Consider the following 18,847-nt stretch of genomic DNA (forward strand, 5'->3'; position numbering starts at 1 on the left):
TTATTCTTTGGTTACTTGTGGCCTACGTAAGTAGAAGTGATTAGATGGTGGTGATGCTGACGCAAGAAATGAGTGGTGGTCAAAAGGCGAAAGAGGGTCAGTTGTTTGTGGCGGTGGCCGTGAAGGGTTTGATCGGAGACAAATTTGGCGGCGCAGGAAGTCGCCGTGCCGTACGGTGGGCCCTCGATAATCTTTCACCTAAGGCTGATAGGTTCGTGTTGGTTCACGTCATCCCCACAATTACTTCTATTCCTACCCCTTGTAAGTATCTCTCTCAATAACACAATTTCACATTTTTGATGTTTTTTTTTTCATAAACTAATGTAAAAGTGAAGGAAACCAAAAGACAAAAGAAAATAATTGAAACCTCATTACACCAAGTAAAACAGAATTTCTTCATGATGTAACCAAAAATATCTTTCTTGTTTTCCGAAAGTCTATAAAACATTTTCGATTGTCTTGTTTATGGATCGATTACATTTTTATATAACCAAAAAGACAAGAAAAAAAAGAGAAGCAAAACGTTATGTATTTTGTTTCTTTCACATGTTCGTCGAAAATTAGAATTAAATTCATAGAATGGATTTATAATTAATTACTTATTTTATCTTACTCTTTTTCAATAAGGTAAAAACTAAAAAACGATCTGTTAATAAGTAAAAAATTTATTCGATTATAAGTGTAGTTTTGGTAGCGGATTGATGAATATTTAACAAATTTAAGAGTAATGTTTACAAGAATGGCGGTTTATTGTTGCAGCCGGAGAGAGACTACCGGTGGAGGAAGTGGAGGAGAGAGTGGTGGAAATGTATGTGAGGGATGTGAAAAAAGAATTTGAAACGGTCTTTGTACCCTTCTTGAAAATGTGTAAGGCTACTAGTACCAAGGTTGGTTCATTTCTATTTTAACTCCAAAATTTATATACACCTAAGGGAATTTTTAGGGTCAAACTGTTCCCTGAATTAGTATAACCTTCAGTGTCAGGTAGAGACTCTATTGCTAGAGTACGACGATCCTGCCAAAGCACTTCTCAGATTCACATCCAAATCAGGAGTTAACAGTTTGGTTATGGGATCGTTCTCTTCAAACATATTCACACGGTAAAATTTACATAGCTCGGTTAGGTTTAAATTCTTCTCAATCCACTCGGTTATAAACACTAACCGGCTGTGTTTTCTCCGGTGTAGGAGATCAAAAGGTTCAGGAGTACCATTGACTGTCTTAAAATACGTACCAGAAACATGTGAAGTATACATTGTGTGTAAAGACAGAATCACTACAAAATCTATGGATACATTAATTATCGGAGGTAAAATAAGTAGGATTTTTTGTTTTCTCTCTGTTTTCGTTTTCCATAAAACTTTTCTTTAATCGTGTTACCCTTTTAATAATCAGAGCCGTGCACAAGTCCATCCTCAGCCGTGACGTCCCATGACTTCCTGAGAAACTGGGCGGCTAGTTTCCACACTCTACGGTCTCAAACGTTATCCGATCCTCGACAATCCACAGGTAAAGTATACAAATAGACATATATAGTAGTTTCATAGGAGATGTCCATTAATATAATTGCAATGTTAAGTCGTCCAACATATAGTAGTAAATATTCAGGTATGTACATTCTTAAAAGGAACAAATTTTGACTTATAACCTATGATTGGAAAAATATTTAACTAGTTTCATAATCTTTATAACTCTGAATTGAAATTTATTATTTGAAGGATTCTGCAACCAACATGGACCAATCGATTAGGGATTCATATTATAAAATACATGAATGATAAATGCATATAATATAAACCTTTGATGTATATGAAGATGATTAACAACCATTATATATATTTTTTAAAAATATGATTTCCATGCATGGCTGAGGTTTTCTCTTTCTTTTGGGTGTTGAAGAGGCAGGCACGAGGAGGTCAGCATCAGCCAAAGAGCTTAAGTTAGATGCATTAAGCCTCCTTAATAATAGACAACAAACGTCTCCAAGTAGTAAGGCGTCTAGTGCAACAATATTTCAAAAGATTGTTAGGCGGCGTGGAGGATCCGATATACCGCAGCTAAATTACTCAGACTTTGATGAGACTTGTATGGAACCCCAATCGAATCTTGAGAAAAACGTTAGCAAACAGCAAAGCTCAGATTCGCCATCAGCAACATCTAGAAAATCAAAGAAGGTTACATTACTAATGAATTGATTTAGATTAGTAAAGAATGAACAATAAAAGAGTTTGAATAATATGGTGTCGTTTAATTTGACAGGTTGAGATTGAAGCAGAGGTCGAGCGTTTGAAGAAGGAGTTACAAAGTACGGTCGGTAAATATAAACAAGCTTGTGAAGAGCTTTACTCCACACAAAACAAGGTATATATATTATGACCCCGTACGTTTCTGAATCAAAATCATTTTACTTTCTTGTTCCCCAAGTAAATTATCTGTTTTGGTGTTTCTACTAGGTTCAAATGCTTTCCACTGAATGTTCAAAAGGCGCAAGACGAGTGACCAGTGCTGTGGAGAAAGAAGAATTGCAGAGGAAAACCGCAACGCTGGAGAAAGACCGGCACATGAAGGCGGTGAAAGAGGTAGAAGCCGCGAAAGCGTTGCTTGCAAGAGAGTTTTGTCAGCGACAGATCGCGGAGGTGAATGCTTTAAAGACTTACTTGGAGAAGAAGAAAGTGATCGATCAGCTTTTAGGAACCGATCACCGGTACAGGAAATACACAATAGATGAGATCGTAACAGCCACCGATGGATTCTCACCGGAAAAAGTGATTGGAGAAGGAGGATACGGCAAAGTTTACCGTTGTAGTCTTGATAGCACTCCAGCAGCTGTTAAGGTTGTCCGGCTAGATACAGCGGAGAAGAAACAGGAGTTCTTGAAGGAGGTAATTAATAATGACCATTACTTCTATCTAAACTATGTCTGGTTTCGGTTAAGCTTTAACTGATTTAATCCGGTCGATTTATTTTCCGGTTTGGTGTCACTACTCTATTATAGGTTGAGGTTCTAAGCCAACTCCGACATCCACACGTGGTTCTTCTCCTCGGAGCTTGTCCGGAGAATGGTTGTTTGGTTTACGAGTATTTGGAGAATGGTAGCCTCGAGGAATATATATTTCACAGGAATAATAAACCGCCTTTGCCTTGGTTTATCCGGTTTAGGGTTATTTTCGAGGTAGCTTGCGGTTTAGCCTTCTTGCACAGCTCTAAACCGCAACCAATTGTTCACCGCGACTTAAAACCGGGGAATATCTTGTTAAACCGGAACTACGTGAGCAAAATTGCTGACGTGGGATTAGCCAAGCTGGTTACGGATGTTGCACCGGATAATGTCACGATGTACCGACACTCGGTCCTTGCTGGTACATTGCATTACATTGATCCGGAATACCATCGAACCGGAACGATTAGACCAAAATCGGATCTTTACGCGTTTGGCATAACCATTCTTCAGCTGTTGACGGCTCGTCAGCCGGGGGGGCTTGTACCAGCGGTCGAAAACGCGGTAAAGAAAGGAACGTTAACCGAAATGCTAGATAAATCGGTTACCGATTGGCCTTTGGCAGAAACCGAAGAGTTGGCTCGGATTGGTTTAAAATGTGCGGAATTTCGATGCCGAGATAGACCGGATCTTAAATCGGAAGTTATACCGGCTTTGAAACGGCTTGTGGAGACAGCCAATTCGAAAACAAAGAAAGAAGGAAGCAATTTACGAGCACCTAGTCATTACTTTTGTCCAATCTTACGGGTAAGGAAAAGCTCACCTGGTTTGGTACACGATTTTAATAACCGCAGTTTGAAGCAATGTTTTGATTTTTGAAGTATGATTTTTTTTTATATATATACAGGAGATAATGCAGGAGCCAGCGATAGCAGCAGATGGATTCACGTACGAGAAGCAAGCGATCTTAGCGTGGCTCGAGAAACACAACATTTCACCAGTGACTCGACAAAAGCTCGACCACTTCAAGCTCACACCAAACCATACACTCCGGTCTGCGATTCACGATTGGAAATCAAGATTCCGGTTTTCTAATGATATTGTCAATATAACTGGCTAATTTCTCTCGTTGGAGATTTTCTGTAAATTTTTTTATTTGAATTTGCAGTAAATATTCTCATATGCATGTAAATAAATGGTTTGTAAATTGTAGTTTTATGCGATAAAACCAAAAAAGAGAGTTTTGTGGTTTGGATCATGGTTGTAAATCCACAAAAATGGAAAATTTAGTTTGTTGAAGTATTATTTGGTTTACTATGTGAAGATATGTTTTTTTCATAATATATACTGTATTTTAAAAAAACAAAGATGTTTTCATCATCTTTTCTCACGAACCATGAACCTCCATGTCATTGATACGCCTAAAATAAGTTCGAACAACACAAAGATACATACATACAAACAAATCCATCCAAGGCTTTTGCTCGATGACTTCAAATATGCAAACAAATTTAACATAGAACCAACCATTCAATGAGTAATGTTCAAAAAAAAAACAATCGAAGCAACAACACCATCTTCCTTACTCAGAAATAAGCTTCCACTTTCATATGAAATGATATGCTCAAATTTACCCTAGACCTACTCTCTCAAATTAAGAGATGAATTGTAGTACTTAAGGATCGTATCCACAAGGATTCTAGATCACACAATAGATTTAATAATCTTTTAATTATGCTAAACAGAAATAAATCGTATTAAAATCAAAAGAGCAAGAAAAACAATAAAAAGAAANTCAATATAACTGGCTAATTTCTCTCGTTGGAGATTTTCTGTAAATTTTTTTATTTGAATTTGCAGTAAATATTCTCATATGCATGTAAATAAATGGTTTGTAAATTGTAGTTTTATGCGATAAAACCAAAAAAGAGAGTTTTGTGGTTTGGATCATGGTTGTAAATCCACAAAAATGGAAAATTTAGTTTGTTGAAGTATTATTTGGTTTACTATGTGAAGATATGTTTTTTTCATAATATATACTGTATTTTAAAAAAACAAAGATGTTTTCATCATCTTTTCTCACGAACCATGAACCTCCATGTCATTGATACGCCTAAAATAAGTTCGAACAACACAAAGATACATACATACAAACAAATCCATCCAAGGCTTTTGCTCGATGACTTCAAATATGCAAACAAATTTAACATAGAACCAACCATTCAATGAGTAATGTTCAAAAAAAAAACAATCGAAGCAACAACACCATCTTCCTTACTCAGAAATAAGCTTCCACTTTCATATGAAATGATATGCTCAAATTTACCCTAGACCTACTCTCTCAAATTAAGAGATGAATTGTAGTACTTAAGGATCGTATCCACAAGGATTCTAGATCACACAATAGATTTAATAATCTTTTAATTATGCTAAACAGAAATAAATCGTATTAAAATCAAAAGAGCAAGAAAAACAATAAAAAGAAAAGTTAATTCAATAAAAGAGAAGATAGGTTCAGGGAAATTCTCAGGAAATTCATAAAAATCAGATAAAATAATTGTCAGGATTTATTAAGAACAATTCTAGAACTCAAATCACAAAGGTAAAATTAACCAGCTCTCGCTACGAAATTATCTAAGTCTAAAAACTAGAATTCCAAATCTCTTTGCAAATCCTAATGATTAAACTAGCATTAAATTCATGTTTGATAAGTTCACAAAATCCCTAAATCAAATCTCTTTGTAAATAGGTATTTTGCTCATCTAAGATTATTTCAGGAAATTAATAACATTCTCATGTCTATCAATTAACCTAAGATCAGATTCTAGGTTGCTCTCGCTACTCTAGAATACACAATAAACCAATCTAGACGAAGAATTCTATAGATATTAACCTAACAATCTGATAACCTAACAATTCATGAATTCCTTTGAAAACCCTAAACCTAACAAGCAGATATACTCATACATAATTGCAAGAACACAAATCATGAATAAAATAGATAGCATTAAGAGATTAAAGGAAGAAGAAAAGGAGTTTTGAATCTTTTCTTAGGGATTTCTCTCTCAAAAGTTGCAGGGAAAATAAAGTTTGAAAATAACTTAGGTCTAAACAATGACTCAAAAATCCTATTTCTATTCCTAAAAACGTCCAGGGACTAATGATGCAAATAAGGAAACTTTGGGGTGGTTCTGTAAATCTTTAAAATTTGTGGGAAAACTTCCGATTTCTTCTTTGGCCCAGCATCGATCGACACTATCATCTGCATCGATCGATGCATCCTCTGAATTCGTCTCCCAACTTTGCAGCTTCAGCCTCGATGCTTGATTAAGCTCTAATCCTCCTATTTAGCTTCATTATGCTCTCATCCATGCTAAATCCTGTAAAAACTCAAAAGACTCTAAAAATACCAAAAAGACTCTATAAATAAGACTTATATCATGACTAAAAACACCTAAAAACCATGATATATCATGAAACATGTATATAAATTCACAAAGTAATGTTTTTCTATAATTTTAGTATATATAATTTTTTATTAAATTTATATAAAATGAATTTAGACAAATATAAAATTTACAATAATGTCTCATTTTCAAATAACTATTTACTAGATATTTCTTTTAATATAAATTAAATTGTTGATAAAAAGTGTAATTAAATTAGTTATACTATTAAAATGATAATTAAAAAGGGTTAATTATAAATGTAATGTAGTATTGTAAGAGTTTTGATTTAACCCACTTATAGTATTCCACGGGTTTTGATTTGTTGATTTTTTGTGTTTTTTTTTTGTAATTTTTAATCTTTCTTTTTTGCCTAAAAATAGCAAAAATAGTAAAAACAAAATTTCCAGGTAATAATTTCTGATTCCTTTTTTCTCTGAATTGCAAAATCCAAACTTGTAAATTTGCCATTTGATCGATGGAGAAGAAGAGACTTGTTTTCGTTCTCGCAATCATATTATTCTCACAATTGACAGAGAGAGGACGAGAGATTTAGAGAGAGCCCAAAAGAATTGTTTTTTGTTTTTTTGTTTTCTTCTTTTCTTTTCTTGGGAGAGAAACCAAAAAAAAAAAAAATGGAGAATCAAGACGAGGAGGTGGTGGTGAAGGTGACGCCGGAGGCTGAGGAGAATTTTGAGGATGAAGGGTTGGTTTCAGATTCGACATTGGAGAAAGTTGCTGCAGCCAAGAAGTATATTGAAGACCATTACAATAAGCGCATGAGGCATATTCAACAACGTAGAGAAAGGTTAATCTTTGGTGTAATTTGTTTGCATATCATCATCTGTTTGTTTGTTAATATTCCTGTGAGAAGAAAAAGCTGTGTGCTGCATTGAATGGTGTTGGTTTAGGAGCTTTAACGTTTTTTTTTGTTAAATAATGAGAGATCTTTCATCCAGAGATGTGTATATCTCCAAAGTATCAATGGAAGTTGTTTTGATTTTGCAGACGTTGGGTGCTAGAACAAAAGATAGCATCTTTAGATGTATCATAAAAGGAACATCTCGAGCTGCTGGAGGATTTGCAGAGGAAAGAGACAGAGTATACTAGATTAATGAGGAACAGGCTTTGCGTTGATGATTTCGATCTTCTTCAGTATTATTGGTAGAGGAGCTTTCGGTGAGGTTAGTCTTTTTGGATTTACCAACTTTGAACTTTCGGTGTGTTATCCACTTTAAATATTTGTAAATACGGTATCTTTTTCTTAGGTAAGACTATGCCGTGAGAAAAAGACATGCAACATTTATGCCATGAAGAAGCTGAAGAAGTCTGAAATGCTTAGTAGAGGGCAAGTGAGTCTTACAATTGTCTCATTCTTTTCTCTTTATTTTACATTTATGCGTTATAAAGTTTGGCTTTAAGTCTAGGATACCCTTTTGGTTGATTGTTCTAAATAGGTTGAACATGTCAGAGCAGAAAGGAACTTGCTAGCAGAAGTTGCTAGTGATTGTATTGTGAAGCTTTATTATTCGTTCCAAGATCCAGAATATTTGTACCTTATCATGGAGTATCTGTCTGGTGGTGACGTGATGACTTTGCTTATGAGGGAAGAGACTTTGACTGAAACCGTGGCTCGCTTTTACATTGCCCAAAGTGTTTTGGCTATTGAGTCGATACATAAGCATAATTATGTTCACAGGTTAGTCTACTTCTTACTGGTCTAATTGTGCTGAATGCAGCGATATATTGTGTGTATATACTTTGAGGTTAGATCTTTTGCAGGGATATAAAACCAGACAATCTTCTGTTGGACAAGTATGGTCATATGAAGCTATCAGATTTTGGTCTTTGTAAGCCTCTCGATTGTAGAAATATTTCGGCTATGAACGTAAATGAACCTTTGAATGATGAGAATATAAATGAATCAATCGATGGTGATGAGAACTGCCCAATAGGACGTCGTGGAAGGCGTTGGAAGAGCCCTTCGGAACAGCTGCAGCATTGGCAGATAAATCGTAGAAAATTGGTATAGTATTAAACTCTGTTTTTTTTATTCATATCGCATCTGAGGTATGCGTTAAAATTTGCTCCGTTGGGGGTGTGCTTTTAAATGTTCGTTTGGGGTTTATGTCGAAATCCTCTGGCTTTTTGTGTGCTCTTGTCTTGAAACAGGCATATTCTACGGTAGGTACGCCCGATTATATTGCACCTGAAGTGTTGCTGAAGAAGGGATACGGTGTAGAATCTGACTGGTGGGTCACCGAAAATGTCCTTCTCCATATGACTCTTCCTCCATGATTTTTTATGTCAGTAGGGTTATCCTACGTTAACATAACATATATCTCATCGACTCATATGCATTCATTTGAGTGCAGGTGGTCTTTGGGGGCCATTATGTATGAGATGCTCGTTGGTTATCCACCATTTTACTCAGATGACTCCGTAACAACATGTAGAAAGGTCATTTTGTTGCTAAATTTAACAGTGTTTTTCACTTTGCTCTTACATCATTTTGAACTTGCTTGTTGATGCTAAGATGAGAGTTTAAGATGGTGGAAGCTTTCAATGTTGGCTCTGTTTCTCTTAGGATCTTCACACCTTCTTTTCTCTCTAATATAAATTGACATTTGATGGATTTAGATTGTGAGCTGGAGAAATCATTTAATATTCCCCGAGGAGGCAAGATTGACACCTGAGGCAAGAGATCTCATTTGTAGGTTGCTTTGTGATTCTGAGCATAGGCTTGGTTCTCATGGAGCCGGAGCCGAACAAATTAAAGTACGTATATCAGTATATATAGTAAAAAGACTGTTCAGTCTTCTCTCTTTTTGACAAAGCAATACACATGTAGGCTCATCCTTGGTTCAAAGACGTCGAATGGGACAAACTCTATGAGATGGATGCAGCTTTTAAGCCAGTGGTCAATGGAGAACTTGATACCCAGAATTTTATGAAATTCGATGAGGTAAAAATCTGTGCCATCTCGAGGATAAAAAGAGTTCCTATGCTAGCTCTTTCTCAGTGATATCATATCGTGATTCTTTCCTTAGGTCGATTGCCCAAAACCAGCAAGAACAGGATCTGGACCGTCATGGAAGGTACTACTATTCGCTATAAAACTTTATCACGATTGACATATACTGAGGATCATACTCTGTACTTATAGATCTAACGGACCTTTGTTCTTGTATTTTTTTTTTTTTGGCTGTAGGTGAGCATAACCCCTCAAAATATCAATTTCGTGGGCTATACATACAGAAACTTTGACGCCGTTCGTGGTTCTCGCCATTCTTTAGGTGCAACAACTGTTTGTTTTTTCATTTCTTTTGTGGACTTATGTCATTTTAGCTTTTACCTTTCTCATAGTTTGGTGGAAATATGAATGTAGATATCAAAGGAGGCATTTCGCCACCACGCTCATCAACTAAGTCTACCCGAAGTAAGTCTTGTTTATTAACATTTAAAATGGTCCTCCCGACTCCTCACCTCGGGCTACTAAACCATTACCGAAAACATTATGCTTCCATTTGAACTTTCCTTGCATTATTAATCTGACTACAATACTCAGGTGACTCTGCAATTGATTATGCAAAACTCTCAACCGGTGATGATGGTTCCCAACAATGATTTTCGAATTCTCGAGACACCAAAGCTGCTGATTTCAATCCAGACATCGTTTATTCTACAAAGCAAATCTTCTGTAACTATTTTTCTTGATTCATTCAACATTTTTTTCTTTTTTTTTTTTTTTTTTATCAATGTACAGTCATAATCGCGGTTGCAGAGAGAAGAGAAGATGTCGAGAAATCATCTCTCTGCCTTCTTTTTTCCGCAGCTGTTTTTTTTTTTCTTGTATTTATTTTGCATCTGCCCAGAGAATCGGCGTTCATGCAATTTTCTTGTACCGCCATTCCCCTAGTAGCAGTTTCCAACCGTTTCTTCCCGCCAGTGGTTGTTGCTACTTTAGTTATTATTATTATAAGCAACATCCAAAAAAAACACTTTTTGTATTAGCATATTGACCTTCTTCTTCTTTAATGTTTTTTTTTTGTCTACGCTCTTATATATTATCCAAGATATCGGATTCATTTCTCTTACTTCTTTTGATTTTGGTTACGAGGTTTTTTTTTTACTTCTTTACAAACAAGATTTAAGAATTCTCTTTATAGACAACCACATTTGTTTTTCTGTACAATTTGTTTGTTTGAATACTATATTGTTTTTCTGTACAATTTGTTTGTTTGAATACTATAGTAATAGTTGTTTAGGATTTTGGCTGTAAAAATTTGTCTGTACCTGTAGAATTTAGGCAGTAGGATTAAGTGAAAGCATGATTGGTAAATACAATTGTGACTATTATAATATGAAAACATGTGGTAAGTTTTATGTGTATATTGTAGATTTGTATTTTTTTGTCTATATTAATAAAGAAAAATATATATACACTTTTTTTTTTTTTGAACAAAGAAAAATATATATACACTAAAACATGTAAACACACCATCTTAAACTTAATTTTATTTTGACATAACGAATAAAATCCATCTTTTAGAAAACTTACTAGCTTATGAGTTTTTGACATAACAATAAATTAATGTTCACATTTACCTATTAGTATTCCATAAATTCATTGCAATCTCATCACAAAATCCCTCCACATATTGCCTCGAACAGTCACGTTCCAATGCCTTGATTTAAGATTTGATTTATTTTGAACATCGATATGTTGATTAATTGATAACTAAATTACAATAGTTTGAATGTAAAACCTTTGTAATTGAAACTGGTACAAGAATTTAGCTATGAAATGTTGGCATTGGAGACTTTGATAGATAATCTATTGGTTTATTTGTTGTCTTCCAATCCAACAAAATTGAACTTCATCAAATCTTGATTTCCACCATTGTAAATATTGTACCCAGTTGTGAATGGCAATGTTTAATTATTCACCAATGAGAATCTTGTATAATTCTTGACAATCTCTTTCGAAAATGACTCTTTTGTGATCGTGGTGTTCTGGACTTGGGGATCAGTTGGCGTAGTTCTGTTGCTGAGGCGTGGGCCCGATGGCGACGACGTCACGGAGCTGACCACCTTAATGCTATTGAAAACGTTTTGGCTATGCAGAGGGAACAGCGTCAAAACTGTGCGGATAGAGTTTTATGGAGGGGTAAAAACGATGTTTATCGGCCAAAGTTTTCTACCCGTGATACTTGGAATCATATACGTGTTACGGCTAACATGGTGGCATGGCATATGGGGATCTGGTTTCGTCATGCCACCCTAAAGTTCTCTTTCTGTGTGTGGTTGGCTGCACTTGATAGACTCTCGACTGGTGCTCGCATGGTTGCTTGGAATGGGAGTGCGGCTGGCACATGTGTGCTATGTCAACTTGCTCTAGAAACTCGGGATCATCTATTCTTCGCTTGTGATTTCGTCTCTCCTGTGTGGGAAGCTCTCACCAAGGGTTTGTTGTAAGCCAGCTACTCAACCGATTGGTCTACTCTCCTTGATCACTTATCTGACTCTCAGCTCCCTTTGGTTCGCGGTTTTCTCATCAGGTATGTTTTCCAGACCGTGATTTATACAGTTTGGAGGGAACGCAATGGTCGAAGTCATGGGGACCAACCAAAGACCCCTGCAATTCTAATTGAGTGGATCGATCAACAAGTTAAGGATCAGATCCTTGCTGTTGGACTGTTGGGGGATCGGCGTTATGAGGAAGCGTTCCAATTATGGCTACAGGCTCGACTATAGTTGTAGAAGGGGCTGACTAAGTGTATGGGTTCAGCTATTTTGTGTTTCAAAAAATGTTGCTAAAAATGTTGCACAAGTTGTAAAACAGTTTATTTTTTCTTTGAATATAATTTAACATAAGATTAAAAAAAAATGATTCTTTTGTGGCCTTTAACCCAATTGTATTGCATCGCTTGAATTAATCCTTGGCATTCTCACTTTCAAGAGCTGATTGATCACTTTGTGGCATATTGCTTAACTTGTTCTCATAATAGCCCCTTTGTCATCTCTGTATATAAAACCTTATGGAAGATAAAGACTACTCCAAAAATCAGACATTTCATTTGAAAAATGTAGTCTAAAATCCTTCACACATAGAGAAAAACTTAAGAAGAAAACATGTTCTCAATCATTCTATTTGCAAGTGTTGTTGTCAAGCTAAGGTTTTATAATCAAATAACTTATAAGTTTTAATCTTAGGTTTCTTATCAATTTGTTTTTAAATAAAACTTAAGCAAAAAAATATCTATCAATTTTCCTCAGCGTAAAATTTTTGGTTGTAGCTTTTAATGTTTCTATAGCCCAAAAAGAAAAAAGAAAAAAAAAACAGAAGTGTGTGGACTTGAAAAATATATGTAAAGCATAATTGTTGTGGATTTGTAAGACTTTACAACACTTTTCTCCAAGATTTACAATACACAATAATATTGTCAAATATTGTAACTTTATATCATAAAAAATATTTACATATTTATATTTATATAATTTAGGAAATTTCTTTCATATGTATTATTAACATATGTACTTAGGGATGTATTGAAACTAGTATTTTGGAAGATTTGAGTTTTTTTTCTTTAAAGTAGTATGTTATTCAACTTGAGATTTTAAATTCTCTTATCAATCACCATGTTATTGAACTTGAAGTTTATGTTAAGTCTCTTAGTAAACTCCATTTTATTGAACTTGAGATTTCATATTGATTACATTCTCTGTTTTTAAGTTACATATTCATGCTTTTCAATCATCATTCTTCAATGTTTGTGAAAATCATATTTATCTCCAAATGAGAACACATATGCATCATCACCTTGAATTCATTTTCTGAATTTGAAAAAGCATTGATCTCAATCCTAGTTGGTTTCTTTGTCGCTTTTGTTACATTTTTCTTCTTCTTCTGAATTCTAAATTTTCTTTATTTCTTTTTCTAAAATCTCCCAAAATCATCAAAAAAGTTAAAAAATAAATAAATAATCAATTCCAAAAAAATATCCTAAAACCTCACTTAATCTCTCAAAATCCCAAATTTCCCAAATACCACAATGATCTAACGATCATGTTAATAAGCATTTTCATCTTATTTTTTACGATTTGAGATGAATAAATTGGAAAATTTATTCAACTTAAAAAATTGAAAAACTGAACAAATTACAAAGAAAAATTGTTCAGCTCATTTATCCACTATATCGCAGATGAAAAGTTGAATGTTGTTCTTTTTTTTTTCGTTGATAATAATTAATTGGTCACCGTTTTAATCTTCTATTTTTTTCTTCTTTTGTGATTGATCATACCTCAACAGTTTACATCATCATCTTGTAATATCGTTCTCACATAACATTTTTCTTTTTCTTTTTCGTTGGTGCGGGATTCAGCACCCCCGACATACCGAGCTAAACCAGAAATACTAATTGATTAGTTAACCGGGAAACCGGTTAAGGGCTCGATTAGGTCAACAAGAAGTCAGTTCGGCCAAAGTGTCGCCTTGAAGAAGAAGGAGCCGACTTCCACTTCGGCACGGCGGCCGAATGAAGCAATGAGGCAGTTTTCCATATCTCACTTCGTCCGATAAGGAAAGTGAATATATATTGTAATCTTAGAACATGTATAAAGAAGGAGAGACTTCTCCATTGTAAGGCATCGAAAATCAAATACAATAATCGAGTTCTCCTTTTGTTCTTGGCAATAAACCCTAATTCCTTTGAGTTCTACCTCTTTACTTTAATTCGAAGGCTTAGATCTGTTTTCTAGAGATATAACTCTATTGAATTTGTTTCCCTCCTCGAACAAATTCATTGTGGAAACCTAGTTTCTACAATTGGCGCCGTCTGTGGGGACGCAAATCGTCTCTAGAAAACTTACTCTCTAGCCCGACAATAATGTCTTCCATCATCAACGAAATCCCCGAAGCAAACCGCACAACCTCCAGCATGCTCGATCTCACAGGCGTCGCATCCACTCAGGATGACGTCGCAACACGAGGTGGCGTTTCGACCAGGCCGGCCATCGCCATGTACTCTCGTCAGCGCGTCAACGCAACGACAAACCCGGCCGAAACCTCCGCCGAACTCCCAGTCGGGATCAGATCCGAAGGGGAGACCAGCCAGGGAGCGGGGCGAACTCAAGTAGAGCTAGTCAACCTCGACACAGAGCTCACCGGTGAACAACACCGCAACGAGGAGGATGCGCGCGTCACGGAGCAGCAGCTCGACGCACAGAACGGAAATCTCCCTGTTCATGCCACACCGGCGGTCTAGAACCCGCAAGTCATCTCCATGGAGGATTTCAAGATGATCTCCGATACCAATCGCAGGGTCGACGCCGTAGTAACCCAGACAACCCCATCGCAAGTCTTTGCCGGACAATCGCCTAACTTGGGCGGTCTCACTCGTCGTCTCGACTTTTCGGACGCACAATTCGACAGGAGGAATCTTCCCCCTCACACCACGTCGAGTATTCGACCAACGAATCCGAATTCGCGGATACACGAGAGCTCGGCCGCCCCGGTCGCCCGCCTCACAAACCCCAGACCTTGCTTCGAACTCGAAGAAATCAAGTCGCAAATTAGCGGCATGAACACACTCCTCCATCGGGCTATCAGCACGGCTCCGGAGATTGATAGAATTGTCGAGGTGACTCAGCAGTCGCTCTTCACTCAACGGATAACGCGAGCTGCCGTACCAAACGTCAAGCTGAAACTTCCAATCTACCAGGGAGACAAAGATCCGGTCCAGTTCATGACGTCCTTCATGGCGACCATGTCTAAAGCACGATTCACCGACGAACAAAGGGACGCCGGTTGCTGTCAGCTATTCATCGATAGCCTCTCCGGCCCTGCCTTGGTATGGTTCACAAGGCTCGAGCCGAACTCAATCGACAACTTCGACCAGTTGTCCAAGGTTTTCCTCAAGAATTACCGAATCCTCATCGAACGAGGCATGACAAGCTCGGATCTCTGGGAGATGGCCCAAGAACGAGGAGAGCCCATCGCCAGCTTCTTGAACAGATTCAAGGAGAAGCTAACAAAGGTCAACATCCCGGAGGACGCTGCAATGGCAGCCTTCAGGAAGGGCCTGATCCCTGGATCACCATTACGAAAGGACCTCAATATCCGGGAACCCAAAGACCTTGATGACGCACTGCATCGAGCTTCCAGATTCGCGCTCGATGAGGAAGAAGAGGCCCAAATAGCCGCGAAAACTAACGACGAACAATCGACGCATCCCCCCAAGGTTAAAAACTGGGTCGAACATCACGAACCCCGCAAGCACCACGAACCTCAGGATCGAAAAAAAGGCATCATCCACGCAGTCTCCAAGGCGGATGAACAAGACAAGCAGCCGTCTGACCCGAAGGAACTTTACTGCGACTTTCACATGACCCCCGGTCACTCCACACATGAGTGCGTCCACCTGAAGAATTATTTGTACGGGAAGTATCTCTCTGACGAAGTCGACGCTGTCTTTCAGCCAAAAAGCGTTCGCGGAGGCAGAGGTCGCCGTGGGGGATGGCGCGGCGGACGATCTAACGGAGGCCGTGGTGCGGGTGGTGGACGAGGCTACAACGCACCACCTAACGTAGTCCAACAGCCGGTCAACGAAGCATTCGTGAACCTCCAAGAGGAGGCGCCCCAAGCAGACGAACTGCCCGGCCCTCCCAAGCGGCAGAGGGGGCAAAACCCGGAGCGGGCCAATTCCCCTCCCCGAGGACGAATAACCATGATACTTGGCCCACCGGAGGACTGCCCGGACTCCGTCCGCGCATTAAAGAAGAGGGCACGACAAGTGTGCACCCTTCGAACAGCTCCGAGCGAACCTTCACTCTGCTCGGACCCGATATCATTCACTTCGGAGGACGCTAAAGGAATCCAACATCCCCATTCTGACCCCTTGGTTATCGAGGTCACAATGGGTGACTTCGACGTCGAACGAGTCCTGATCGACACCGGGAGCACCGTCAACGTACTATGCTGGCAAACGTTAGAGAAAATGGGCGTCACACCAGACCAACTGAAACCCGAAACTCGAACGCTGACGGGTTATGATGGGGTCGCTAAGATGTCAATGGGCGACGTAAAGCTACAAGTACGAGCTGGCGGAGTGACCCAGAAGACTAAGTTCGCAGTCATTGATGCACCTCCCATCTACAACGCCATTTTGGGGGTACCATGGATATATTCGATGCAAGCCGTACCGTCGACCTATCACCTCTGCCTCAAATTCCCGACCAGCACAGGAATTTGCACACTTTATGGCGACCAAAGGGTAGCCCGAGTGTGCTCTGTTATCGAAAAAAAGCAGAGGACGGCGGAGAACGCATAGCAATTACAGAGCGGGGACCGTCTTACCGGTCCCCACAAGCCGGAGCGGGATCGCTTCAAATCTCCGAAGTCTCGAATCATACAGGTCAATATAGACCCCTCCGACCCCTTGCGGACCGTCGGGTCCGAACTCGATGAACGCATAAAGACGAAGCTGATCGCTTTTCTGCAGTCTCGAGCTTCCACATTCGCCTGGTCAACAAAAGATATGGTCGGGATAAGCCCCGAAGTCATGTGCCATAGGCTCAACATCGACCCCACATTCAAGCCGGTCAGACAGAAACGCAGGCGTTTGGGCCCGGATCGAGTCAAGGCGGTCCAAGACGAAGTCGAACGACTACTCAAGGCAGATCAAATAGTGGAAGTCCAGTACCCTGATTGGTTGGCTAACCCGGTGGTGGTCAAAAAGAAAAACGGCAAGTGGAGAGTCTGCGTGGACTTCACCGATCTCAACAAAGCATGTCCTAAGGACAGCTTCCCTCTGCCACACGTAGACCGTCTCGTCGAAGCTACGGCCGGCAACCAACTGCTTTCATTTATGGATGCATTCTCAGGGTACAACCAGATCGCCATGAGTCCGGCCGACCGCGAGAAAACGGCGTTCATCACAGATAGGGGCACCTACTGCTACAAGGTGATGCCGTTCGGATTGAAAAACGCTGGAGCAACCTACCAGCGATTGGTAAACATGATGTTCGCAGACCTGCTCGGCAAAACTATGGAGGTCTATATAGACGATATGCTGGTCAAGTCTTTGATCGCAGAACAGCACGTCCAACATCTGACGGAGTGTTTTGACATCTTGGATCAATTCGAAATGAAATTAAACCCAACGAAATGTACGTTCGGAGTAACCTCCGGAGAGTTCTTGGGGTACATCGTCACTGAACGAGGAATAGAGGCGAATCCTAAACAGATTGAAGCCATCCTGGGACTACCCTCACCGACCAACAAGCGAGAAGTACAACGCCTGACTGACCGGATCGCCGCTCTGAATCGTTTCATCGCCCGATCAACGGACAAGTGCCTCCCCTTTTACCAATTGCTTCGCGGAAATAAAGATTTTCATTGGGACGAGGAATGTGAGGTCGCCTTTCGTCAGCTAAAGGAGTATCTGACTTGCCATTCAGTGTTAGTCAAACCGGAGGACGGCGAGGCGTTGTACCTCTACATCTCGGTTTCAAGCTCGGCAGTCAGTGGGGTGTTAGTCCGAGACGATCGCGGAGATCAAAAGCCCATCTTCTATACGAGCAAAGCACTTAACGACGCGGAATCACGATACCCCACGCTGGAAAAACTGGCCCTTGCGGTGATCATCGCTGCACGGAAACTACGCCCCTATTTTCAGTCGCACTCTATCGTCGTGCTTACTGACCAACCACTCCGAACCGTCCTCCATAGCCCTCTCCAATCCGGACGCATGGCGAAGTGGGCAGTCGAACTTAGCGAATACGATATCGAATACCGTTCTCGACCAAGTCTGAAGTCGCAAGTTCTGGTTGACTTCATCACCGAACTATCGCCTGAGCTCGACGACCCCACCCCCGCGGTGGAACAATGGACAATGTTCGTCGACGGTTCGTCAACAAGTCACGGATCTGGGGTGGGACTCATCCTCCGATCCCCCACCGGTGAGATCCTTGAGCAAGCATTGAAGCTCAACTTCAAAGCGTCGAACAACGAAACCAAATACGAGGCCGTTCTCGCGGGACTCCGTTTAGCCCGGGGACTCGGAGTCAAACACCTGCAGGTCTACTGCGACTCCCAACTCGTAGTCAGCCAATTCAGTGGAGAATTCGACGCCAAAAACAAACGAATGGGAGCATATCAACAGTTGGTCCGCACGTTATCCGGGGAGTTTGCGTCTTTCTCTCTGACAAAGATCCCACGGAACGAGAATGCATCAGCGGACGCCCTCGCAGCCCTGGCAAACCGCTCTGACCCCGAGCTACGACGTACCATTCCAATTGAGTGCATCGATGCTCCCAGCATTGATCCGGACAGCCAGATTGCCGTCATCAACGACGACTCAGTCCCGATGGAAGTCGATGAGCCAATAGAAGATATGACGGACGTCGCCAAACCTCCGGAGGATTGGCAACTTGAGATCAAACTTTACATCTCCGATGGTAT

The 18,847-nt window shown here is 39.6% G+C and overlaps 3 protein-coding genes and 1 pseudogene across 3 annotated transcripts in view; all 4 read left to right on the forward strand.

Annotated features, from left to right (window-relative positions):
• LOC104767144 (U-box domain-containing protein 34-like) lies at nt 69–4,058 on the forward strand. The gene is made up of 10 exons (XM_010491181.2): nt 69–261; nt 760–887; nt 979–1,100; nt 1,188–1,309; nt 1,396–1,509; nt 1,900–2,174; nt 2,260–2,361; nt 2,454–2,882; nt 2,996–3,745; nt 3,846–4,058. The coding sequence occupies exons 1-10, from the start codon at nt 69–71 to the stop codon at nt 4,056–4,058; spliced, it is 2,448 nt and encodes an 815-aa protein (XP_010489483.2).
• LOC104767145 lies at nt 7,020–10,332 on the forward strand (annotated as a pseudogene).
• On the forward strand, nt 14,670–16,715 carry LOC104768191. The gene has a single exon (XM_010492117.1). The coding sequence runs from the start codon at nt 14,670–14,672 to the stop codon at nt 16,713–16,715; it is 2,046 nt and encodes a 681-aa protein (XP_010490419.1).
• Nucleotides 16,923–18,847, forward strand: part of LOC104768192 — a 3,870-nt gene continuing 1,945 nt past the window's right edge. Inside the window, exon 1 of the mRNA XM_010492118.1 lies at nt 16,923–18,843. Within this exon, the coding sequence (XP_010490420.1) occupies nt 16,923–18,843 (1,921 nt within the window). The remainder of the gene's footprint in view (nt 18,844–18,847) is intronic.

The sequence above is a fragment of the Camelina sativa genome, chromosome 19 (genome assembly GCF_000633955.1).
Source record: "Camelina sativa cultivar DH55 chromosome 19, Cs, whole genome shotgun sequence".
Classification (NCBI taxonomy): domain Eukaryota; kingdom Viridiplantae; phylum Streptophyta; class Magnoliopsida; order Brassicales; family Brassicaceae; genus Camelina; species Camelina sativa.

Coding starts and splice junctions, on each gene's coding strand:
- LOC104767144 (XM_010491181.2), top strand. CDS start 69: ATGAGTGGTGGTCAAAAGGCGAAAGAGGGTCAGTTGTTTGTGGCGGTG. Junction 1,101..1,187: donor TCTTCAAACATATTCACACG/GTAAAATTTACA, acceptor TCTCCGGTGTAG/GAGATCAAAAGGTTCAGGAG. Junction 2,175..2,259: donor CATCTAGAAAATCAAAGAAG/GTTACATTACTA, acceptor TTAATTTGACAG/GTTGAGATTGAAGCAGAGGT.
- LOC104768191 (XM_010492117.1), top strand. CDS start 14,670: ATGGAGGATTTCAAGATGATCTCCGATACCAATCGCAGGGTCGACGCC.